The 25860-nt window shown below is 43.8% G+C and overlaps 1 protein-coding gene across 5 annotated transcripts; it reads right to left on the reverse strand.

Annotated features, from left to right (window-relative positions):
* Positions 1-2: 2 nt before the first annotated feature.
* Positions 3-24219, reverse strand: sptan1 (spectrin alpha, non-erythrocytic 1). 5 transcript variants are annotated; one of them, XM_044334078.1, is made up of 55 exons: positions 23962-24219; positions 23599-23724; positions 22842-22982; positions 21902-22182; positions 21602-21746; positions 21340-21494; positions 20908-21043; positions 20669-20770; positions 20426-20563; positions 20234-20344; positions 20052-20129; positions 19783-19938; positions 19443-19647; positions 19133-19314; positions 18775-19018; positions 18541-18663; positions 18221-18438; positions 18056-18148; positions 17759-17893; positions 17108-17256; positions 14866-15064; positions 14260-14364; positions 14126-14158; positions 13968-14003; positions 13368-13415; positions 12547-12638; positions 11758-11902; positions 11463-11644; positions 11187-11286; positions 10876-11073; positions 10647-10793; positions 10451-10554; positions 10208-10370; positions 9812-9826; positions 8726-8857; positions 8209-8346; positions 8019-8123; positions 7601-7809; positions 7356-7476; positions 6572-6693; positions 6337-6469; positions 6129-6227; positions 5847-6006; positions 5479-5555; positions 5177-5386; positions 4720-5016; positions 4488-4600; positions 3094-3111; positions 2759-2821; positions 1680-1734; positions 1382-1578; positions 1238-1291; positions 1012-1158; positions 535-682; positions 3-448 (listed from the first exon to the last, which is right to left on the reverse strand). In XM_044334078.1, exons 1-55 carry the CDS (start codon positions 24217-24219, stop codon positions 323-325), a joined length of 7467 nt encoding a protein of 2488 aa, XP_044190013.1. In that variant the 3' UTR covers positions 3-322. The 5 variants fall into 5 exon arrangements, with proteins under 5 accessions (XP_044190013.1, XP_044190012.1, XP_044190015.1 ...); XM_044334077.1 differs by having other exon boundaries at positions 14123-14158; XM_044334080.1 differs by lacking the exon at positions 2759-2821.
* Positions 24220-25860: the final 1641 nt, after the last annotated feature.

Raw genomic sequence — 25860 nt, forward strand, 5'->3', positions numbered from 1 at the left:
GGTTTCCAGTTCTAACCAGTAGCGTTTATTAAAGCACACTGCAGTTGTTAAGGTGTTCCAACATTATTGTTACTATTAGGTTCTTAAATTCATCGAAAGCACAAGCTAAAACAGCTAAAACAATCACATTCAAATGCAGACAGATCCACTATGCTATCATGAGAAGCACACAGAGTTAAGGGTAGAGCAAGATAAATAGTACAGATAGTTGTTATTAGTGAGTATTCCCAGTGTCACAGTCATGCAGTTTCAGCCGTGTGTTCGTGTTAAAGTGTGTGTGTGGGGAAAAACGCATCCCGATTGGTCACTGGTGGGCGAGGGATCAGTTGACGAAGAGCGAGCGGGTGAATTCGACAAAGTCGAAAGCTGATGGCAGCTCGCGGCCCTTGCTGTCGAGGTAGGGCTTCATGTGTGAGAGGCAGTAGTCCGCCTGCTCCTTGGTCAGGTTCTGAAAGAAAGAAGGTAACAGTTAGACCTACATGCAGATTTCACATTGAAACACAAACCAGACAGTGAGCAGGGAACACATCGGACCTGATAGAGCTCTTCTTTAGTCACGTAGGGTTTGTTCTCGGTGCTGAGAGCTCTGAAGGCGCTCTCTATCTCCTCGCTGGACTTGACGTTCTCTGTCTCGCGGCTGATCATGAACGCCATGTACTCCTGCAACGACACGTTGCCATCCCTGCAAAAGATTCCTCACAGTTAGTCAGCTGTTCAAATTTACACATTATCAGTGTGTTAATATGCACTCAAGTAAGCAGGTTGCAGTCAGCTTTCTCCAGTTAGGTGATGTCTTACATGTCATCTTAACAAAACATCTGATTTCACCAGCTAGACTTCTCCTGCATTTCTCCTGGTTACCAGGTTTGTAATATACGCCTGTGCTGAACACCTCTGCGTTATCTGGTTACTACAGTGCATGTTAGCCGTGTTGTCCGTTTCTTGGAGTAAACTGGCTACTTTAACGCATGTAAACACACTCAGTGTAATGTTTTAAACTATGTGACAAACCTGTTGGGATCCACAGTGTCGAGTATGGATTCAAACTCAGGATCGGGTTCGCCTTCTTCCACCATGGGCAGGTCGTAACCCAGCGAGCGCAGACACGACTTGAACTCCTGGTGGTTCAGACGACCGGACTTCTCCTTGTCGAAGTGCCTGCAAATAAACAGTCGTAGATGAGGATGTGATGGGACACGCAAACATCTCAAGCTGAAGTCTGGTGAAAACCACTTACTTGAACATCATGCTGAACTCCTTCAGAGCCTCCTCTGTCACTCCAGTGGTGTTCCTGAGAGAGGAAGAGGGACAAACATGAGATTAAAGTGTTCCAGACCAACTCTGCCAACATCACGTAACTATTAAGTGTGTTAATGTGTACCTGGCCTGTATCTGTTGCTCCAAGTTGTGCTGCATCCTCATTCCCAGCTGGTCCAGTTGGTCCCACTGCTGGGCCAGGCCCACTGTACTGTGCTCTGTGTACTTGTTGTCTAAGATCAATGCTTCCTCCATAGCTGCACCCAAGTCTTCAATCTTCTTCAGCTGGCTGCGCATGGCCCGGATCTCCTGGTGCTTACGCTACACACACACACACACACACACACACATTTTTGATTTGCTTGTGCTATGTTCGAGTCCAGACGCTCACCTCTAGCAGCAGTGTTAACATTCATATTTACCTTGGTGGCCTCCAACTGGGACTCCAGTGTGCCAGACTCTTCCACCATACATGACCTGACGCCAACAGAAACTGCTGTTAGAAAGGAAGCAGCACAGTTCTGGAAAACCACTACAACTCACTCACACTCACATACACACACACTGGTATTAGGAATACTTACATTCTCTACAACATCCAGTGTTTCCAGTGACACCTGTATTAACTACGGTTAGCTCTTGTATAGTGTAGAGCTGCTGCGGTTACTGCATTACTGTGTTAACGCTATCGTATCATGAGTCGAGCTGATCACCGCTGAGTGAGCGGCTCAAGTGATTACAGGACATTAGTTATTCTCTCAGGCTTGACATAAAGAATGATGTGTTGAAGGAGGTTTAAATGTTTTTTTTTAATGGCGGTTACTGCAACGGTATGAATGGCTTTGCTAATAATTTGTGTGATAAGGAAGAAATCAATACCGCGGCAGCTCTAGTATAGTGTTTGGAAGTGTGAAATTAATTGGTTCTCGGGTGTATCATTTGGCATGTGAATATAGTAACTAAATTATCTTCATTTGACAGTGATGCAGTCTTAACTGCCACAGAGTGGAACTGCATTCATGCCAGAAATCTACTGGTAACCCAAACCATGCAAGGGTTAGGGCTACTGCACACAGGACTGGAAACTGCAGCAGAGCATTGGTACATGTACATGAGTCAGAAGATGCATGGCGAGTGCACCCTGAAGTCACTGCACACATGCAGGAAAATGCACTAAAAGCTGCATAAAAAAATACTACTTCTCTCTGTGTGTCTGTGTACAAGAGAAGCCAATAAGTTGCGGTTTCCATCCCTGCAGTACACTCAGTAAACAAGGTGACAAATAGCCAGTCCACTGGCTGAAAGGGTGCTGACTGAAGCCTGGTGGGTGGGTTGTGTTGGAGGACTGAGTGGAGGTTAGTACAGCAGGATGGTACTGAGCACACCAGAGCTCCACATGGTGTCTTTTAGACTACAGTGCATGAGATCACACGGCCCTGAGGGCACTGCATGGGTCAGGAAAAAACAAAAGAAACCAGAACGAGGCTTGAGAGAGGTTGACCTTCCAGACAGATCATCAGCAACTTGGTACTGATAGACACAGATAACCCGTCGATAGGCTATGCTATTCAAAGAGAGGGTGGGGGGGAGGAGGAGGGAGGACCAGAGATTAAACAGCAGACAAAAAAATGGAGGGAAAACAGGGAATAACATCATCTACATCAAGGGAGAATAGTCAACACATGGTTTTAACTGGTCCTACAAAGCTTGATCATTTAAAAAACACCCACCTGTGAGATCACACATCTGTTTTCATCATCATAACCTGCACACTTTTCACAAGCACACACATTTGATCATACACTCAGACATGTAAAGAGAAAAAGTGATATTAACCCATCCAGCAGATATGTCCTGATTAGAGTAATCCCAAGCATCAGCGAGGAAGCAGTCGAGAGGAGAAAGGGGAGGGACAGAGAGAGAGAGAAAACAACATGTTAACAACATGAGGCAACGACACAGTGCTCACTGCAAACAACACAACAACAAGCTGAAACCCTGGTGTGGAACGAGCTGTGTTCTACTGTGAGAAGACACTGAGCATGCTTTGTGCTGAGCTTAAGCTGTGGTCACACCAGGAAGTCACCTTCATTCATTTTGCATTTTTGAAATGTTCCGTTGAGTTAGAAGATCTGCAGCAACTGACCGCAGCAATTGCATTACTGTTCCTTTACTTCAGTGTACAACAGTTTGTGAGCATGTCTCTGACTCTCCGTCCCTTCATCTCTAGTCGAGATGAAATTCAAATTTACCTGTCAAAGTTCACAGAAGTTGAACTTCAAGCAAAAAACTTGTGCGGATTCTTCACTCTGGTAGGAAATCCACTGATTCCATTAGAATGAACTGAATTTACAACAAAATGTTCGAGTTTGAAACGAAGCAGGTAGCTCCCTATTTGAAAAGTGAAGCCAATGCGGAAGTGACTTAAACCTGCATTGTCTCTAATGGCCAGCAGGGGGCGACTGCACTGGTTGCAAAAATAAGTCAGATTGTATGGAAATCTATGAGAAAAATGAGAAAATGGTACCTTGTGATTGATAAGTCGCTACTAGGGCAACGTTGATAACGTAATGTAACCATGGTGTAACCCCAGATTCACACAGTATAGGCATAGCTGCTGCTATCTCAGTGTGTTTTCAGTTCATGAAAGTTAATTGCAACATTTTGGTCGCCTAAAAAGTCTTCTAAGGAGTCGGCTGTTCAGTTTTTTCAGTAAGTACATTTTGTTTTAAGGTTTTAGGTTTTCACTAGCGGAAATTAGCATTAGCATTAGTACTATCGCAATTAAAGTCACATATAGTCACTTCTGGCTCCAAAAATCAAACATGGCGACGGTCAAATTACTAAACTCGAGGCTTCAAAACAGCAGTTCATAAACCAATGGGTGATGTTGTGGTGACTATGTCCATGTTTTTTACAGTCTATGTGTGAAACACTGGTGTGACCAGGGCCAGGGCTTTACAGACACACAAACACTGCAGAGAACACCGCCACACATCTGCATCAGGACTTATTCAGTGAACAGCAGTGTGCTAAAAACACAGCGTGCATGCAGCTACAGACCATGGTGCAACTTAGATGTTTTCATTTTCAAAACACAATATTCATGCTGAGCACCTGGGCTGAAATGATTGTTCTTAATGTTCTAACTGTTTGAAAGCAGAGCTGACAGACTGTAAAACCTCAACCCAGGCTTATAAAGCCTCAGCTGGAAGAACGCCATCCTCTACCTGGTCTCCTGCAGCCACTGGTGGAAAGCGTTGGCGTGCTGTGCAAACTCCTGACGCAACTTGTCGTTTTCCTCCTGCCTCCTCTGCTCCTTCTGCAGCTCCAGCTCTCGCTCCTACAGACAGACAGAACATGTTGTATGTTGGCTGGGGGCAGAAAGGTGTGTCTGGTTCACAGTTGAAAGTGAAGGAGCACACTAGCAGACTATGTATATATAATCTTCAATGTGGCGACCTTGATGATCTTCTGCAGGTTCCTCCAGGTCTCCTCCAGGGCCTCCATGGTGAACCAGGTGTAGGGGTTAGACACCACCTGGTAGCTCTTGATCTGCTGGTCCAGTTCGGCTAGCTGGTTGAAGTCTGCCTGAGCAGAGCTCAGCGAGGAGCGGAAGGCCTCGTGGGCTTCACGCAGCGCCCTGATCTCCTCCAGAGAGTTGCACCTCACAGGGTCCGTCAGATCCTCCTCTGCGTTCTCAAACCAACTGTTGAAAGCCGACGCCTTCTTGGCGAATGTCAGGAACAAGTCCTCAACCTGGGGTGAGTGGAGAGAAGATGTGATCCTTAAAAACAGGTTCAATTTACTGAAAATGCTTTGATTCAGTTGTATGTTAGCTCGTATGTTGGACTCTATCATATCAGAGTTTTAAACAAAAATACCCCATCAACACAAGACCCTCCTCAGGCCTCTTTACCTTTCTGAAGTGCTCTTGAGCCTCCAGAAGCTTCTTCTTGCGAGCGGCTGAGTTGGACAGCAGCTGGTTCCAGCGCTTCATCAAGGCAGCATGACGAGCTTCGATGGCTTTCGATTGGACGTGCTTGGCAGCCAGCAGCTGGTCTTTGAGAGCCGTGATGTTGGTGATGCCCTCCTGCTGGAAGGCCTGGAGACCGGCATCAAATGTCTCCTGCGAACAGACACAGAGAGAAAAAGACAGTCAGTGGAGAGAGTAACAGTATACAGAGGTAATGTAGAACAGTGTTTAGGAGGAGGCAGTACCTGCTTGGTGAGCAGGGTCTGCACAGAGGACAAGTCTCTGCCGTAGTCATCAGTCTTCAGGCTGTTCTCTTTCTCACCTAAACACAAAGCACATCCAGAGGTTTAGATATTTCTCAATGACCAAAGAGTTGAAAAGCCACCCTAGTAGTTTTTATTAAGCATTAATTACATCACCATTTGCTTCAAATAAAAATACAAAACCCTTACAGTATGTATGTATTCTTTGGAGTGAATATATTGTAGCAGTAAGATTTTAGTCTGTGGAGGACTGAAGGTATGTATGAGGTATGTGGCATTTGTCGATGTCTTGTTTTGGACTGAGACTGCTTGTACTGAAAATGAGGACGGAGGTCTTAATGTATTCATACCGATCCAGGACTCCACCACGTCAGCCTTCCAGTTGAACTGCAGGAATGCTGAGTTTTCATCCAGCTTGGCCTTCCTCTGAGCTGCTGCCCTCTCCAGCTCAGACACTTTACCTCGCAGGGCCGACATCTTGGCACTGATGTTGTCCACGTGATGGTTGTTCTGTTGGAAGCATACAGATCGTTTCAATGCTTTGATTCTGTTGACATTCTGCACAAATGGACGTAGATGATTGTTTCACCGCTTTGACAAAAACGTTTCTCTTCATGCTAGAGAGTTGGTACCTTCTTGATAAGCTCCTCTCCGTTAGCGCACACATCGTTGACTCTGTCTCTGTGCACGGTGAAGTCGGTCTCGAATGCTTCATGTTTTTTCAGCAAGCCCTGAGGGGAAGACAGGTTTTCTTGAAACTCATCATCACTTACTACGGTCTAAAAACACTGATTTTATGTAATGGAATGTAGAGTTCTGTTGTCTGCAACGGCAAAGCACCTGCACAGCAGCCAGTGTGTCTCCATAGTCTTCGCTTCCCACTAGATTCAACTTCTCATTAATCCAAGCTTCTTCTTCTTCCACGTTCGCCACAAACTGCTGGTACTCCAGCGACTCCTCCAGTCTCTGTCCCCTGGAAGCAAACATACACATTTACACTCCTGTTTCTATCTGTGTGCTTGTGTCCTGGGCTGCACCTGTCTGGCAGACTGAGTGTGTATCACAGCAGGCTTACCTTGCTCCAGATAAGTCTTTGAGTTCCTTCCAGTGGTCGACAAACTGGGCAAGCCTCTGCTGGATCTCCTCCTGACCGATGGTGTTGTCATCAGACAGCTTCTTCCCAGTGTCCAGCACCGACTGAGAGCACACAGAACAAAGATCTGATCACTGCATATCAAAGTCAGAGTAATAAAATGCTATTGTATCGTCATTTCATTTACAGACGGGTTTGCAGGACATATACCAGTATAATCAGCATTTGTATAATCTATTTAGAGCTCTGATAGCTGCCTCAAATGAGACATGTGAAGTATTGGCGGTTCATCATTTAGGGAAATGTCCTTTCTTTCTTTCTCTGCTGTGATAAGATTGATACTGTGTGTCTGTGTCACATAACCTAGCTTAGCATAAGGACTGGAAGCAGGGGGGAAACAGCTAGCTTGGCTCTGTCAAAAGTGGAAAAATACACCTACCATCACCTTGAGGTTCACAAAGCAGGTTTAGCTTGCTGTAATTATTCCTCCTGTTCATACTGGTCAGTTAATATAAGGCTTCAGCAGTCAGAGTAAGTCAAATCAAGTGAGTATCTTCCAACAGTAAAGTCTTTTAGTACCTATTTCTCCCTGCTCCCAGTCTTTATGCTACACTAAGCTAACCACGTCCTGATTTCACACACTTCTCATCTAACTTTCAGAATGAAAGTAAATACATTTTCCAAAATGTTGAATTATTCGGTTACAATTAGACCGTCTGACATAATCTACAAAAGGCTATATATGATGAACAGATGACTCCTGTACCTGAATGGCCGGCTCATGGGCTCCCAGCTCGGCCTCCAGCCTCTTGTGTTTCTTCCTCAGATTCTGTACTCCTGTCAAATCACGTCCGTAGTCTTCCGAACTCACAAGCAATTTCTTTTCTCTGTGTGAGGTCAGAGCACAAATGTGTACTTTTAAGTGTCTTGCCATAAATAAAGACAGAGAGATAAATATAGACGTTCATCTCCACTATTGATTCCCTTCATGAACCGAGGGAGCTCTCTTACTTGATCCAAGACTCTTCATCATCCAGGTCCCTGAAGAACTGATGCAGGCGGTGGGACTCGTTGAGTTTAGCGCGGCGGCCGGCTGCCATGCTCTTGATCTTGGTGAAGCGGCCGTTGACGGCATCGCGCTTGTCCTTCACCTGCGAGGTGTCGAAGGCGTTGCTGGCCATCAGGCTGTCAGCCTGGCCGTTCAGATCCTTCAGACGATCCTGCAGGGAGGAAGAGCGGGGTCAGAGGGTCTTGTCACAACTGAATAGATTTCCTTGTTTTACTTCTAACTCTTTTTTTGTTACCAACTAGACCTTTTGCCTTGCTATGTATTCTGTCATTTGTGACAGTGAGTTGAAAATTGACAAATGTACTCCGGTGTTGCAGCTGACCCCATGCGGAGTTATTCGTGTGATAACGAGCTGCGTACCTCATGGGCAGAAATATCAGCCTCCAGCAGCTGGTGTTTCTTCAGAAGGTTGTTGACTGATGCCAGATCTTTACCATAATCCTCAGAGGCGAGAAGGGCTTCCACCTGAGAAACAACAACATGTGTCAGTCTTTGAGATGATTGTGATCATCTGTGTATCTGTGTTTCTATCTGGCATGGAGATCGTCACCTCAGAGAGCCAGAAGTCAAAGTCCTTGATGCCCGTATTGAAGTTCTGCTGCTTGTTGGCTTCTTTCAGTTTCTGGCTCTTTTCTGCAGATTTGTTGACGAGGAACTGCCACTGTTCATCCAGAGCGTTGAGGCGCACCTGAGAAACAGAAAAGTCCCGTTTGAATAAAGTTGTTTTCACTTCACAACACTGCTGCAGTTACGATAATGTTCTCACACATACATTGTAGAAAGCTAGAAGGCCTCTTCATTTTCAATAAAATCAAGAAGCACGATCCATCAACAGAAAACTAACATTTCAAATGTATAAATCATTACCATCATATAAGAACATCTCTCTTACCTATAGCCTATTACCATAGGATTGGTTATAAGATTATTATCCCATGCTGCCTTACTCATTTTTATTAGAACCCCATTAAAGGATAAGTCTGTCAATATTCTAGATATTTTAGTGGAAATAATAAACTTGTATTCTATTCTAACTCAAACACAGTATACAGACATGATGAGTATACCTTGACCGCATCCTCGCTGCCAGCACAGGCTCCTCTCTGGATCAGGGCGTTACCGGTATCGATGACCCCGCGGATTCGGTCTGCGTTGGCGTGCAGCTCGGCCTCGAACGCCTGATGCTTCTGGTGTTTACTCTGACAGAAGCAGGAGGGAATACGGACACAGCATGAGAACCTCCCGCTCTATGGCGCACATGTTCACAACCCTTCTTCAATTGAGAGACGTCAATTAAGACTGCAAAACTAGCAAAGCTCTCATACTTACATTCAGTGCAAAAGCTGAAATGAATGTCAAGCTTTTTCATCAACCTTTTATCTTAAGCATTCTGAGGCTTATATTAATGTGTGTAAAAAATTTTGTGTTTGTAGCTGAAAATTATATATTAAAAAACATTAAAAATTGAACACAGGACGCCGACTATGGCAGACAATGTGTTGGACATGGACAGACACATGACAAACGAATGAAGAACACAAAATGGAAACATCTGCAACACAGCTGACTTTGAGAAAACTTACTGAAGGAAGAGTCACTTCAAAAGTTGCTTCATGTTTGTATCTATTTATATTTCTTCTTCCCTCTCAGCTGGCTCAAGTAAATATTGTCTTTTTACATCCGATTCAATTAAGGAGCAAGGACTGCTTCTGTTTCAGCTCCACACCACTATCATTAGAAATATGAAGTCTTCTCAGTTTCATTTCAAGGTAAATTTGATTTGTTTTGCCTGTAGAATTAATGAAGGAATTAAACATCTGAAGCAATTTTCAAGATGACCCCACCAGAATTAAAAAAATAAAAATGGAAGCCACACCCAACAACTAGTAGCCTTCGATGACAAAAACAAACCTAGAATAAAATACAAACATGAACACAGAAATGATAAAAATATTTTTTCTTTTTTTTTTTTAAATGAACTAAATTAAAACCCAAGTGGAAAAGAAGCTGGCACTCAACAGTGCTGATGAGGGACAAACTCAAGATGGACGGAATGCTTGTTCTACGTCGTATCTAGACACACAGCAAGGACGTGGACACATGGAGGATAACCTGCTCGGTTGTTAGTTAGCTGACACACTACTCAAACTTACCAGCAGCTTGGACAGCTATAAAAAAATAAAGACAGTGAGAGAAAAATTCAGTCTCACTTCAGACAGGACACAGGGAGGGATTTCACACAATTAAAGAAGAGTTATCGTCAATATAACAAGACAAAACAGATTAGCAGTTTTAATTTAGGATGACACTTTGTTATCTTTTGGTTTAACCACTTACAGGGTTACAATTTGTGAGAATTTATATTCTCTTAACTTCTTTTCCCTGAACTTTTCTTCGAATATTTCTCAGACAAAGAAACTGCGAAGAAAGGGTCTTTTCTATTCACTGGATCACACTTCTGGAGGGATCCCATGCACTGCTTTCACATTAACTGCACTGCTATTAAATTGTGTAGGTTAGGTCCATGCTAGGAGAAGACAAACGTGTACCTGGATGTTGGTCGGGTCCTTGTAGGACTCATCAGTTGCAGTCTGCAGCTTTTCGCTGATCCAGGCTTCTATCTCGTCCACATCCCGGCTGAACTGCTGCAGGGTCTGGGATTCACCCAGTTTAGAACGCTTTTCGATCATCTGGGCCTTCAGTCGACGCCACCTTTCAAAAATCATAGTGTAGCGTTTAAAAGAAAGCTCAAACACAAGCATATGTAGTTTAAATATGCAAACGTTTCTTACCTGTCGAGCACTTCGTTGCGGCGATTGAAGATCTCAGGTTTGGCGTAATGATCAGCTCCAATCAGCTGGTCAGCAAAGGACTGCAGAGCAGCAATCTTCTCCTCCTGTACAGCAAGGCAAACATTTAATAATTCACAGAACACCGCCAGCCATCAGTTTTCAAAGCTTTCACTGAGCTCTGAAACATCTCACTGACCTGCACGTTAATGGCTTTATCAAAGTCTTCGTGTTTCTTGATGAGGGCCTCCACGCTGTCCAGGGAGTCTCCCTTGTCGTCACTGGCCAGGAAGGCTTCACGAGCTGCCATCCAGTTCTCAGCCTGTTCACAGTCCCTGTTGAAGAGCTGTGGAGAGACACGGGCAGCTGTCAGTGACTATGTAATAACCGTTTCTAACTGGTCATCTCATGGCTTAGCACTTCATTACCTGGAGCTCAAGGCACTGGTCCAACATCATGCGGCGCTGCACCCAGGCCTTCTCCAGGTCGGCACGCTCACGGTCTAGAGCCTCCAGTTTCTGCTGAATCTCGGGACTGGCATAGTGGCCTCGTGCTAGCAGCTGCTGACCGAACTGTTCAAAGGCCTGGAAGGTACCAGCACGAGCGTCGATCTCAGTGCGGTGTTCCTGGAAAGATGGACAAGGAAAGAAAGATGGGTGGGGAGTGTTTAGATGTGCACTAACTTGTGCTGACGTTTACAGTACTGTACATCATATAACAGAGGGAAGGAATTCAGTACCTGGTGTCTTTCCAGAAGGGCCTCGGCTCCGGTCACATCTTTGGCCAGCTCCTCTGAGGACACCAGTCCTCGAATTCCATTGATCCAGGACATCAGATCTCTGTGTACAGATGAAGAGTTACAGTTCATACCACATTGTTCACTACACACATCTTAACTGCATCTATTTGACTCACTGTGGTATTTTCCTAAATAGCTACACCTCACTTTCAATCCAGTTCTTCAACTGAACAACAAATCTAACCCAGTGACATCCGGTGGCAGTTCTCGTCTCACCTGAAGTCAGAGAGGAAGCGCTGCAGGTCGTGAGAGTTGCCAAGCTTGTCTTTGCGTTGGTCGGCACGTCCCACCAGGCTGCTCCAGGCAGTGTTCAGCTCAGTGCATTTCTCCTGGATGTCGTCCACCGCTTCAGGGTGGGACTGGATCAGACGCTCCGCTGTCTCCCCAAGGGAGTTCACCTAGGCAAGGATTAGAAAAAATTAGCAACAGCTTCATCAGATAAACATTTTTGCTAGAGATTTGGTTGTAGATCAGCTAAAATCTCATATAAATGACTAAAAGCCAATCTGACCTTGTCACCCAGGGCCGCCAGGTCTCTCTCAAAGCCTTCATGTTTGCGCTGCAGAGCTTGGACACTGGCCAAGTCGTGACCGTAGTTGTCAGTGTTGAGGGCCTGGTTCTTCTCCTCAATCCACTCTTTAGTTTCATCAGCATCCCTGAGGAGAAAGACAACTTTGCTCAAATCACTCTGTGATCAACAGTGATAAGAACGTGTTCTTGTGTGCGAGTAAGCTGTGAGAAGGACCGAGGATTTCACACTTTATCAGTGTTTCTTTCCTTTCTGCAAAACATCACAACACAAACAATGTATTCAACACTTCAAGTGTCTATGCCAGTTTCTATTACTAGTCAGGATAAGGTTTCCATTCTTCCTGCTCTGGTATGACCAGGTATTTAAAGTGTCTAATGGTCTGATCTAACCTGATGCTATTTTTCAAGGATGTAGGAAGATGATGTCCCCATTTGTAATCTCACGTACAAACCTCTGATTGGTCAATTGTTTCCTCCAGCTAGCAGCTGTCCATGAGAACAACAGACCTGTTTGAATCACTGAGGGCTGCAACCAGGCTAACTTGTAACTATGTCAGCTTTAAATTCTCTCAAATCCAAATGTAGATTTGGTTATTAGTTTTTTTTTTGACTGTCATGGCTGTTGCTGGTTTCCAGCATCACTCCACCATTCTTACCTATATTTGAATTGTAATGCTTTAATAACTGTCACAGATGAGAGTGAGCTTTGAATCAGACCTTCCAAAAACCACTAGGTAATGTTGCAGATACTACATGTGTGTTTTCCTACCTGTGGAACCTCTGCACCTCGTGGGCACTGCCCAGCATGTTGCTCCTTTCTTCAGCCAGCTGCTGCAGGGACCGCCAGCGATTATTCAGCTCCTGTACATGAAATCAGTATTAAACCAGCACTCTACACTCTTCACAGAATTTGCTCATTCCTTCTGCTTGTGTGTTCTAATTTTGGCGTTAAAATGTGCGATTATTTGTGAACTAAAGACACCCTCAATCAAAGAGGGGCTCGAGTGATCAATACACATGTGTAAGATTATAAATGTGTAGAGAAATTGGGATTAAATGGCATCAATGTCAGATAAACTTGGAGGAACACTAAATAAACATATTTGACTTCTAACCATGCAAATATAATGTAATATATGTGAGTGTATTTGCAAAGTTTGTGCTTGATGTCTGTTTGATGGACACAGACAGTCATGGACAAACAAAGGAAGCTGGATGATGAGGGAGAGTTGCAACAGATGGATGCATGGGAAGAACATCACACAGCACAAGAACAAAGAAAATATTCAGGATCTACTAAAAGATGCTGAGGACTCATGTAGTATGCCGGCAATCATTCATACTACATACAGCAACCGAGGGACAATAACAGGACGGACAAAAGCTGCGGGAAACTGGATGGAACCGAATAAGACTGAACACTCCAAACTCTAGAGTCAGGTTTCAGAGGACAGGCAGAGACAGATCATGTGACATCAAAAAGGAAACCATGACGGACGATGGGGTTAGTTTTCTGATCACGATGCACGACACTGGATCAAGAGGAGGAACGATTCAAAATGAGGTCGAGGGTGGACTAGTTAATCTTACCTTGATAGTATTAAAGTTAGCCGTTGTTTGAACAGCCAAGCGTATATTCTACAGTTGAAGGTGAAAAAAATAACATGGAAGGAAGGAGGAGGGAAAAAGGAAGGACAAAAACAGAAAAACACCACACCAGTCAAGTGTTATGGAAACTCTCAGGGTTGGTCTTGGTCTTCTACCAAGACTTTACACCAGTCAGGACATTGTAAGCACTGCAACCATGACTATAGCAGACCCGACCGACCAACACTGGATTATGATGAATCAAACAAGAGATTTGTAAACGATTAAGACATCTTGAGACGTCATTTAACATTCAAGGGATATAAAAAGACTCCCAGGCCGTCTCGTCAATGTCTAATCATATTCCATGAGGACATGTAACATTACGCCCCATGCCAGTAACATAACATTATGACATTATTGGGCATGATTTCAGTTAATTCCACACACACCAGTGTCAAACCCAATGCTGAACAGGCATGCACAGTTACAGTATCAGATCAAGACTGACAGGCTGTCAAGTCTTTGCAGTTGATACATTTTACAAAAAATGTTTGGATGAATATTCTGGAAACAGATTAAACAGTGTTAGATGAAGTTTACCTTCCATGGAGATGCAGTCTTGGAATCAGCTTCATCCTATTAAAAAAAACAAAAACAAAGGCGTGATGTTGGTATGAATAAATGACACTGTTGTGACGTTAGAACTGTTTCTTAAACATCATGCATAATGTTATAGAAATGAGAGAAATGCTTACAACCTTGCCAGGAGCAGAGCCAAGCAGCTCTTGTTGCTGCAAATGGAAAAAAAAACAGGATCAACATTAAATTGTAGCTGAAACATGAAAGATGGCTCATATGTGTGATCCGACAGATCCAGTGAGGAGGAACTGACCTGAGCCTGCATCATGGGGGCCTCCTCAGCCATGAGGCCTTCAGACTCCAGCTCAGACGCCACTTTGTTGATGTCCCTCAGACGAGACTCGTTGGCCTTCAGGTCCTGGAGTGCAAAAAAAAAAAAAAAAGAAGAACATCAGAGGCTTTATGTGAGACATGATCTAGATCATGTACAAACAATCTCAACAATACACACAGCAGCTTGAAATGTAATTCAGGAGAAACAAGCAGAAACATGTGTTGGAACATCCAAGTACCAGTTAGGAAACACCAGTTGGAAGCTAATGATCATGTTCCATACATACAAACTGGTTATGACTAAAGAATACAATCAATTCTACTGATTGGGTTTTGTATAACAATGGACCAAAATGTACAGCTAGTTCAGCCAATTTCAATCAAATGACATGGTAACACTTAACTGTAAGTCCCTCTATTTAACATTTATAAGCACTATATACTACAGACTATAAGCACTACATTACAGTGTGTTATAAACCATTTATTCAATGTTTATACACTGCTTATGAATGCTAAATATGGGGAGTATTGGAGCCACATTGGCGCACTGAGTCTACAGGAATGTGAGATTGAGAGACATTACCTTCTGGAAGTCGTCAAACTTCTTCTGCAGGACCTCGACCTGCTCCAGGTCAGAGCCCATCTCTTCGTTAGTGAGGGCGCCCTCCTTCTCATTGATCCATTGCTGCAGCTCGTTGGCCTCCCTGAACAACATGAACTTCTTGCAGCTCTTCTCCAGCATGTCCTTGCGTTTCTCTCCCAGCTCTAACAGGGTGCCGTATCTTGAAAAAGGAGGTAACAGGAAGCATCACGTTAGGGAACCGCTGGAAGAGTTAGTCACTGGAGAAACACTGACATGCTGGGTGTCGAGAGATTACACACATAGAACATGAGAAGGAAGCCTTGCTGTGTAACTGATTTATGAGCTTTATGAATTTTAAATGTAAAAAAAATGACTTTTAAATGATGGTCGAAAACGATTATTCCATGAACACTTTGAATGAACAGCATGAACCAGCTTTTACTCACAAGTTGCAACCATCAAATCATTTAATGTGTCCTTTCATACTCTGGTCCTTCTCTACAGATTAAAAGTGAGTCATTTTTTACAGAATCTGCTCCTTTAAATTTTTCTTTGTGATCATATTTCTCTGCTAAAAACTGATCTCAAGATCAAAACAACAAACTCACTCCTGCAGGGCTGAATCCATTAGTCAATTGACATTTATAACATTTTTCAAGCTTTTTGTGTTATAAGCTCTAATACATTAAACATTATTTTTGTTAACCAGTCACTGAAATCACCTGTATTTTTGAATGAGGGAATCTGGTCTAAAACTTATTTCACAGTCCCTAAACAATAATTAGAAATATTTTTCCAGGCAGGTTTGGGGTCCAGCCAAACACTGTTATAAGTGTATGTTGATGTGATGCCCAACTGTGACCACACATGCCTTGCAAGCAGAAGCAGGGTTCCCCTCAGTGTTCAAAATGGAAGCGTTCCACCTAGCCTGATGCTAACACTGTCTCTGCTAACATCAGAAGAAATCAATATATTTTTGTGAAATATTAAAGCCCCTCCACTCAAATAAATTTTGCTAGTTGTTGGATGTTTGAGCTTCACTGTGCAGAATAATGTATGTACAGCTTGTTTGAGTTTAACACATGTATGTATGACATGATTTTGTCAAATCACAACTAGTTTGGAGCCAATAATGGACTTTACAGTGAAGTAGGGGACATCTTATAAAATGACTAATATTTACATATTCATAGTTTCTGGTTTTTTAAAGAAGGGGAAAATGAACAGATGGAAAAAAGCTACATCAGACATAAATTATTGTTCAAAGCAGAGTATTTTATATGTCCCCAAAACATATCTGAAGGAGATCTTCGAGCCTTCAGAGAAAACACACAGTGGCGCCACATCACACAAATCTGCCATCTAATAACTACATTGATAAGTAATTAATCATGACAGATTACCACTTAAGCTAACCAATTTCCTAGGGAAAGCCCTGAGAAGTCACTATACATCAACTATTATAACCTACATGGTTTATCTATAGGTGCTTCTACAGAATAGGTTGAACAAATGTTACCAGGCCAATGTATGAGCTAATTTCTCTGACTAGCACTTGAGCCTTGGAATATGAGGTAAACCTATCACTAAAATGAATCAGAGTCCAATATGTGCAGAACAGGACATCTTATGACATGGCACTTTATGGCCCGTGATACATAAGACAGAATTTCAGACAGTAAAAAAAAAAAAAAGAGGAAAATGATAAATGAACATCCAGTCTGGGATGAAAAGGATGTGGAGGGTTTACATCAAAGTTACTTCTATCCCTGTGCTGAATAGAAGACGAGGGTGAAGTAGATGCAGTGTCACAGAACATGGGTTTTTTTTTTTTTTCAGAGTTTTGGGGTGGGGAAAGGATGTAAAACTGTTGATGATGTTTAGCGGTTTATCACGATCACAAGAACACGCAGAGGGACACGGGTTCCTACTCACAGCTCTTCCACCTGCTTCATGCGCACAGACACGCTGCAGGCCTCCTTGGTAACAAGCCTGCACGATGGCAAGGCGAGGCGAATGCACAGCGAGATTTAGTTGTTAAGTAGAGCAAGGATAGCAGAGGAGACAGAGAAAGAGGCCACGGGCAAGGTCATTAGTTAGAGTTGTAAAGGAAGTTAAAAAAAAGAAAGTTTTAAAAACAGAGCACTTAGGAGGAATAGTTAAATAAATCTAGTTGAAAAGGAGAGATGAGTTAGTTAAGTACGTTCAGTTGTAAACTGAGGAGGTGGAGTGGCTTTCTTACTGATTGTCGATCTGGTCTTGGCGCAGTGCGATGCTGCCGTGTTCATCCAGCAGGTTTTCCCTGGAAGAGGACTGGGTGGGGTCCAGTTTCTTCACATAAGCAGCAGGAACAAAGCCCTGGCGATCATTGACCTCCACCTTCCACCAGTCCTGCAGCAGATGGAAAGAAAGTAATATCATCAAGTGATGTTATTTAATTGATCTTTAGTTAATTGTTGTTAAAAATGTGTACAGTGCAGCTGTTCTTGATGATACAAGAATGGATTGAGCTTCGATTTATATAGGACTGGGTATCTAACATCAGATAGTTTTTCTGTAGTGTGTGTAATGAGTATCAAAAACTCTTGTCAGAGTCTTACTTATTCTTTAATGAGATATCTTCTGATTTAAACCATCAGTTTGCTAATGTTAGACTGTATTTTATTTAGGCAAAGTTCCTGTGTGGCTGTTTCCTGTGGCAAAATTCAAAGGATGAAGCTGGCAATATTCTACATTTTTCTTGAACTGTTACTATGAACAAGTATTGTGTGTATCAAAGTCTGAAAAATCAGTCTCCTCTAATCAATGTCATCCCTAACATTAACCCTCAACAGCTTGAGCTACACTTCTCCATGCTGAATGTCAGGTCAGTTTAGTCTGGTTTTATCTGTACCTTGTTGGTGCTGTTGAGCAGGGTGAGGATGTCGCCCTTCTTCATGGTAACTTCACGGGGGCTCTTCTCCTGGTAGTCATACAGAGCCAGGACCAGCTCCTTCCCGGTCTCATCATCAGTTGGTGCCACTTGTTGCTGCAATGAAACAGTATGTGTCACTGATTTATACTCTCTGCTTAAACAAAAGATAATTTGATTCTAGATCTAGAATTCAGAGCTGTATGACTCAGTAAAACCCCTCTCGTGGATCTAAGCATATGTGCAGGGTTGAGGTGTGAAGAAGGATTGAGGTTTTACCCTGCAGGACTGGGCCTGTTCCTTCAAGGCCTGGATGCTGCTGCCGTACGCACTCAGGTCAGACATCAGGGCTTCGTGCTTCTTCAGCAGAGCCTGTAGAAGACAAACTATTCAGCACAACTGCATATGTCACAGAGAGGTTTGTGCAATAAATGTAACGTCTACCTCAGCAGAGTCCTCGTCTTTGCCGTAGTCTGTGCTTCCAACGATGGGCTCCTTCTCCCTCATCCAAGACTCAGCCTCGTTGGCATCGGCAAAGTACTGCTGAGCCTGTAGAGAGTCCTCCAGGTCTTGTCTCCTCTGGGAGGCCTTGGCCTTCAGCGTGTCCCAGCGTCCATGTAGTTCACCCAGCTTAGATTTCACATCCTCACCAGCAAAGTGCCCTGAGAACCACACATGGATGTTGGTATGTAATGTTCACTTGCTTAATATCACAATCATCTCATTTAAGATAGCAAACAGGGTTTAGGAATTTAAATATATACCTTCCTCCACCATGGCCTCTCCTTTCTGGGTGACGGCTTTAATGCGAGGCTCATGACCGGTGATCTCAGCCTGCAGGGCCTGGTGCTTCTTCAGTAGGTTCTGGACACCAATCAGATCTTTGCCTGGGGAAGATACCAAGAGAAACATTCTTCATCTTTGCTTCCTTTCTGTGTTTTCTTCACATGAGCAAAAACTGGAGCCTAGTTTGTACAATATAGTGGCCTGAGTTTTACCTCTGTTAGTAGAGGCAGCGATGGGCTCTTTCTCACGGATCCAAGTCTCCTCATCCTCTACGTCTCTGAACAGCTGCTGGAGCCGAAGAGAGTCGGACAGTTTCTGCTTGCGTGCAGCCATGGGCTCGCGCAGACCTTCGTAACGAACCACCAAAGCCTCCTGTTTCTTGCGGATGTTGTCTGCATCAAAGTGTCCAGCCTCTTGGAACTGGCGAGCCTGGATTGTTATGCCGTCAATTCGGTCCTGAGAAGACATTCACGTAAGGATTTACTATTACACTTCGGTGTACAAAACATCAACAAGCATCCATTAGTTTCAGGCACGCCTTCATGAAGGTTGTCTGGTAGTGTCGGGTACCTGGTGAGCAGCCACGTCAGCCTCCAGCAGGGCATGTTTCTTCTGCAGGTTCTGGACACTGGTCAGGTCTTTTCCATAGTCATCTGAAGCCAGGTGACCCTCAACCTCATACAGCCACAGCTCAATGTCCTCTACGTTCCTGTTGAACTGCTGCTGCTGGTTGGCCTCACGGAGCTTGATGCCTATGATAAAATAGTAGGAAATCTTTATCCTACACTGATATTGAGTAGTAACTTCACATTTGTACTCTGTAATTTATCCATTTTGCATCAACAGTGTCTTCAGTTTGCTTTTTTTTTTTAGTTGGTACCTTTGAGATCAGTGGCCTCCAGCAGTTTCTTCCACTGAGAGCTGACCTCCTCCATGCGACCAGCCACCTCATCAGAGGCATAGTGCTTCCCATCCAGCAGCTCCTGGCCAGACTTCTGCAGGGCATCGATGCGGCTCTGGTTAGCCGACAGCTCCGCTTCGAAGGCCTGGTGTTTCTGCACCTTGCCCTGCAGGTTGGAGGGGTCCTGTTGTGAGGAGAGCAGAGGAGCACAGATTAGAGGATGGGGAAATCAGAAACACTGAGCATAGATGAACAAACACATTTCAAAATGGAGGACACATCTCTGCACAACAAGATCTCAAACTCTTTGATGAACTACCTTGTAAGCCTCATCAGTGGCAGTCTTCATCTTCTCGTTGATCCAGCTCTTGAGCTCGTCTGAGTCCCTGAAGAACTGCTGCAGGTGGAAAGAGTCCTCCAAGGCAGCACGACGGGACTGAGCGCGCTCGTGCAGGGCGTTGCGGCGGCTGAGCAGCTAGAGATGTGCACAGGAAAAGAAGATGTTTTTAGTTCCACTGAAAGAAATAACAAAATCATGCTAGCTGCTGTAGCAGTCAGAACTAGTATGATTTAAGGTACTGCACTTACAGCATCTCTGCGGGTGGCCACATCCTCTTTGGCATAGTGATTGTTCTGGATTAATTTGGTAGCAAACTCATCAAGGGCCTGGAGATGTACAAGGAAAGGAAGTTAAACGAAGGAAAAGAGTCAAATCTGGCTGTGACTGTACAGCTTGAAAAATATTCTTGTAGATAACTAGTGTAACTTACAGTGATCTTCTCTTCTTGGGCACTGAGTGACTTCTCAAAGTCCTCATGTTTCTTCAGCAGTGCCTCCACACTGTCCAGGGAGTCTCCAAGATCTTCATTCAGGAGGAAAGCCTATACAGTGAACAGACAACATTAGAAACTGACAAATCACATCTACTAGCCTGAAGAGAGGTCTTGATGTTAGTTGGTTACCTCTTGTTTGCTCATCCAGTTGTCAACTTGCTCAGTATCTCTGTAGAAGAGCTGCAGGTCCATGCACTGCTCATATTGCTGCCTGCGAACCTCCCACAACTCCAGCAGAGACTCCTTCTCCTCAGAAAGGATGCCCAGCTACACACAACACACACATTTTAAACATGGCACATGGTGTCCATACAGCAAGATAACATTACACTAAAGAAACAAAGCTCTATCTGAAAGCTCTGACAGTCCTACCTTTTCCTTGACCTCGTCAGAGGCGTAGTGTCCTGTATTGAGCAGAGCCTGGCCAGCTTCATCAGTGGCTCTGAAGCTGTCCTCATGAGCATCAATCTCTCCCTGTGTAGCACAGAAGACACACACTTACCAACCTTACATTGCTTATTCAACACAAATGTCAAGTACATGTTGCATTTCATTTTGTATTCAGCTTTTCAAAAAGGTCAAAGCTAATATGGTTTTCATGGTGAATTTACCTTATGCTCCTGGTGGCGGTCTAGCAGAGCCTCAGCTCCAGCTACGTCATTGGCCAGTTCATCAGCGTTGATCAGGGCCTTCATCTCTGTCACCCAGCTGGTTAGATCCCTGAAGTCTGCAGTGAAACGCTGCAGCCTGAAAGATATTGTCACAAGAGGGCAGGAGTGAGCAGACTTCTGTGGAGAGATGTTTAACAGAGTGGCTCTTTGATGTAACACCACAAGCCTTGTATACTGTCAATAAGTTTCCATTTTGAGTAAATCACCAGATAAAGAAGTGAAATCCTACAGCTATTAGTTGTTTATGTAACCTCCCAAGTCTCAGACTGCTTTAGAGAATGTGTGCCCTCAACACCTGATAATTTCATACATAAATAATGAATAAATAGCAGTACTTCTGACAGTTTATCCAAGCAGTGTCTGGTATTTTACCGGTAGGAGTCGTTCAGGCGAGCGTGACGCTCAGCAGCCAGAGTGCGAATCTGCTCCCAGTTGGTGATGAGTTCATCCTTCTTCAGGTGGATCTGGGAGGCGTTTTGGGGATGTGTTTGCTGTAGACGCTCTGCATCACCGCCCAGTGTGTTAACCTGATTGAAAGAAGAGGAGGAGAAAATAAGAAGTTAGAATTTCAAGTTTTATGTAACTTTATGATTGTTCTGTATATGTGTGGATAATCTGTAAAGCATCCTCTTGCCTTATCTTCCAGGGCAGCCAGGTCTCTCTCCAGACCCTCGTGTTTGCGCAGGAGAGCCTGCACACTGGCCAGGTCACGGCCAAAGTCATCTGAGGCCATCAGCTGCTCCTTCTCCTTGATCCAACTGATGGTCTCATCCACATCCCTGTTGTTAGAATCAAACAAACAGATTTATATTTACACTGTCAATACACAATCACTTACTGTCAAAATCAGTAAAGAGAAAAAAAACATCCATATTTTAACTGATACATATGTAAAATGTGAAAGCTGTCCAGATGTTGCTCTGATTCTGTTTACCTGTTGAAGCGCTGCACCTCAGCAGCTCCAAACAGCTTGCCCTGCCTCGCCTGGGCCAGACCCTTCAGGCGCTGCCAAGCGGCATTGACCTCGTCCTGCTTGCGAACTATCAGCTCAGCCTCAGGGTGGGTTTCCTGTATCAGCTTGGCTGCAAGCTGGTTCACCTCATTGACGCGCTCCTCATGGGCTGCCAGGTCTGTCTGGAACTCCTCAAACTTCTTCTGCAGAAGCTCCACATGCTCCAGGTCCTGACCCAGCTCCTCTGAGGTGGCCATGGCCTCCTATAGGTGGACATGGACCAACAACATGAACACTCCAAGACAAAGTTTTATGCTTTTATGTGGTTAAAGAAGAAAATGGCATATAAACCATTGTGTTTAATTTACAAGGTTTGAAGAAGGTCATCAACAGTTGGGACCACTACATAATAAACTTTGAGTAATATTTGAGCAACAGGCATCTTTTAATCCCTCCTACTACCAACTGAACTGGATAATCTCACAACTTCAAGATTCTTTGTGCACTGACCTTGCACTGAATTTTAAGTTGCTTAGTTTTCTTTATTAGTTACTGGTGAAGTTAAGTGTTCTCCTTTGGTTGTTTTGCTACCTGCCAAAATAGTCTTGTACTCATTCCTCATTCAAATTAATTGGTACATTAAGCCTCAGGCCAGCTTTTTAGCTTCTCATTCCAATGATCATTTCCTTTTAATGAGGACAGCTAAATACAGGCACCTTTTCTGTTAGAGAAGCTTAAGAACAAACACAGAAACACTACTTCCTATATTCTAACAAATGGCCAGAAGAAAACTGAAAGATGTAACTTTCAATTATCAAATACAAAAATAAGTATTACAAATAAAAATATTTATTTGTTCACTCTGGCACCAATATTTTTTCATTTTTCTTGTTTTGTAAAATTTGGTCAGTGCCAGTCTTACCTTATCACTGATCCAGTCCAGAGCATCTTCACATTCACGCAGGTACTGAACCAGTTTCTGGGCCTGCAGCAGACGCATGCCCTTCTCCTTGGTCCTCTGCAGCAAGAGGTCCCACAGGCGATGCAGCTCCTCCAGACGAGTCTAGTGCACAGGAGAGAGGAATTTTTTTGTTGGTGGTGAGAGGAAGCTCAAAGGAAATGTGAAAATAAGTAAAAAAAGGTAAAAGACTAGTAGGCAAACATCTCTAATCCAACATATTACCAAATAACTTTTTTCCCTTCTGTGTTCAATTATAAATCTCCTCTGAATCTTTACTTGATTTCTTTTTAAGTTTTACAAATACTTACTATACTAAGTAACTCCCGTATGAAACACACTACATGCAATAAAAAATATTAGTTCATTTCCTAACAACAGAATGAAAAAAGGGGAAAGCTGGCTGAAAAAAGGGTGGAAGTGGAAGAATTTTCACTGCACTCAAGAGTCGTCGTGTTATCCACCGCAGTTCAACACCTACTTTTATATACTCAGCCATATTGAGACTTGTAACTATGGGTCTCCGTTGTGTCCGGTAAGGCGTGTAGGACTGAATTGGTTGGAAGGGGTTAACAGGGAACAAGATATCCAGGGAACAAAACTAGGTGAGGTTTATCTGCATGTTTCAATGTGCCTGGAAGTTTCTGTTTGTCCATAATAATGCAATCTAACAGTCCAGCCCACCATAAATACACAGCATGTTCAACATTATGTGTCTTACTCGGATGGTCTCAGAGGCGAAGTGGCCCTCGGTGATCATGAGGTTTCCTGTGTCGTCCAGTTTGACAATGGCCCCAGAGTTGGCCTGAACTTCAGCTTCAAAGGCCTGATGTTTCTGCAGCTTACCCTGTGGAGTAGAAAACAGACATATAAGATATATAAACTCCTAAAAATATATAGAAATCATGACCAAGTCTGCTGTAGTCAGAGCATATGACTAGTGACTTACAAAACCATCAAAACACAGATGAGCAAAAGCTTATCTACCTTGTCAACTATGAATTCTGGGGTCAGTACCAATGGCAACCTAACAGTCTGGCAGGGTTCGAATACATAGAGAGACAATGAAACCAGGCTGTCAAACCTGCAGGTTGGAGGGGTCCTTGTAGTTCTCATCAGAGGCGATCTGCAGCTTCTCCTGGATCCACTTCTCCAACTCATCTGCGTCACGGCGGAAGAACTGAAAGCGGTAAGAGTCCTCCAGCTTCTGCCGGCGCATAATCGACAGGTCCTTGAAACGCCGGTAGCGGTCCAGCACCTGCTGCCGGCGCTCCTGGATGTCTTCTGCTGTCTCCAGCACTTTGGCCCCTGCGGTGTCCATTTTCTGGGAAAAACACACCATAGATAAGACTTATAAGTAACATGTATCACAGCATTAAATTGTTTTCTATTACGTCAGTTTCAATTACATCCAGAACAGGACATATTTGTGCAGAAAAGTCATTGAAAAAAAAAGTTACCTTCTCAGGCCACCCAGATATTGATAACACTGGCTAAACAAACAACTACTGTTACGATAGCTACTCTACTCTATTTGAGTATAATATAGGACAAGGGTTCTCAAACTTATTACTCAAAGGTCCGCAACTGATTTTTATTCAATGTCAGAGGTCGGGGGGTGCAACGTTAATGCATGAACTCGGCAGCAATAGAATATTTATACTCTATTTACTCTTCATAATGTATTGCACTCTTAACATGAGGCATGGGCTGGGTCCAGACTGACTTGCCGTTCGGTCCAGACTTTTGAGAAGCCCTGATATAGGATATAAAAGTCAAGGCTGTTTGCGTAAACAACCACCACCCTCCCCCATCCTGTCTCAAGCTGAGCAACCAAGGGGCTAGCAGCTGAAATACTGAAATGCCAAACGGGGGTGGGGGCGGAAATTCCACATGCATGCGAACAGTAACCAGGCTTCACTAAACAATGGGATCGCTGCAGTCAGCTTCTCTGTCCTCTGTGCCTCTGGCCCAGACCAGTGTAGCCTCAAACTGTGGATAATGTCTAGTTAGCAGCCCCCGTTGAATCATGACAAACCACGGTCGTGAGCTGACATCCAAACCAGTTGTTCTAGTTTCTCAGAATCGATAAAAGCAAAGCCAGTACAAGAGATGAACCCATTCAGAAATTCAAAACAAAAGTGATTATCAGTGACACTAATCAAAGTGGGACTATTGATGGTTTTGCCAGATTGTGTCTTCTCTGTTTGTGTGCTACACACAAACAGGAAGACATAGACAGACATTGATCTGTCTACGTAACCCAAGGTCAATCAAACTCCAAGCAGAATAGCTGAGTGCAGGGTGATGGTGGGGCGAGGGGGTGGGGGGGTTGCAGTCTGTCAGGCCTAAATGTAGATTTGTACGTGGGTTTTTGTTGATGTTGCAGACAGTGAGACAAAAAGAGATGGACTGATGTGAGACAGTCCACTGGTCCATGTCTGTGCTCAATGGGAGGATTAGTGGTGTCAGCAGTGCAGTTGCAGTTGGCTTTTAAACCAGAGCCAGAGGACAGAGATGCTTTGGTCCCCAGAGGCACCATTAGCTTTCCAGACATGCAAGCATCCCGGTGAGCCTGCACATACTGTAAAGTTAATGAGCAAGTATCTTCCTTCTCTGTTAAGTCCAGTTTGTTTCAAGTCTTAATAAATCATATGAGCTCAGTCTACATTATTCACCTAATGCATGTTGCAGTTGAAACTGAAATAAACACACAATCAAACAAACAACAACAACGTAGCATCACTGTGTATACAGTAAAGCCGATTAGTGGCATCAACCCACTGCCTGAAAAAGTGACCAGAATGGTAGCTAACACCCCTCCCCCATCTCCTAACTTGCCCCAGTTCACAGAGAGCTTAAATCATCTGAGGGATTTAACTGACCTCCGCCTCATTCTACACAGTGATGTCAGTAAAAGGGGACAAACAAATCTAACTGACTCTCATTCTAACTTTAACAGCACAGGGTTACAAGTTGTGTT

This window comes from Thunnus albacares, chromosome 18, assembly GCF_914725855.1.
Source record: "Thunnus albacares chromosome 18, fThuAlb1.1, whole genome shotgun sequence".
Taxonomy (NCBI): domain Eukaryota; kingdom Metazoa; phylum Chordata; class Actinopteri; order Scombriformes; family Scombridae; genus Thunnus; species Thunnus albacares.

Coding starts and splice junctions, on each gene's coding strand:
- sptan1 (XM_044334077.1), bottom strand. CDS start 24,219: ATGGTGTGTTTTTCCCAGAAAATGGACACCGCAGGGGCCAAAGTGCTG. Junction 21,747..21,901: donor GAGGTGCAGCGCTTCAACAG/GTAAACAGAATC, acceptor TTCTAACAACAG/GGATGTGGATGAGACCATCA. Junction 20,564..20,668: donor CTGACGAGGTCAAGGAAAAG/GTAGGACTGTCA, acceptor TGTTGTGTGTAG/CTGGGCATCCTTTCTGAGGA.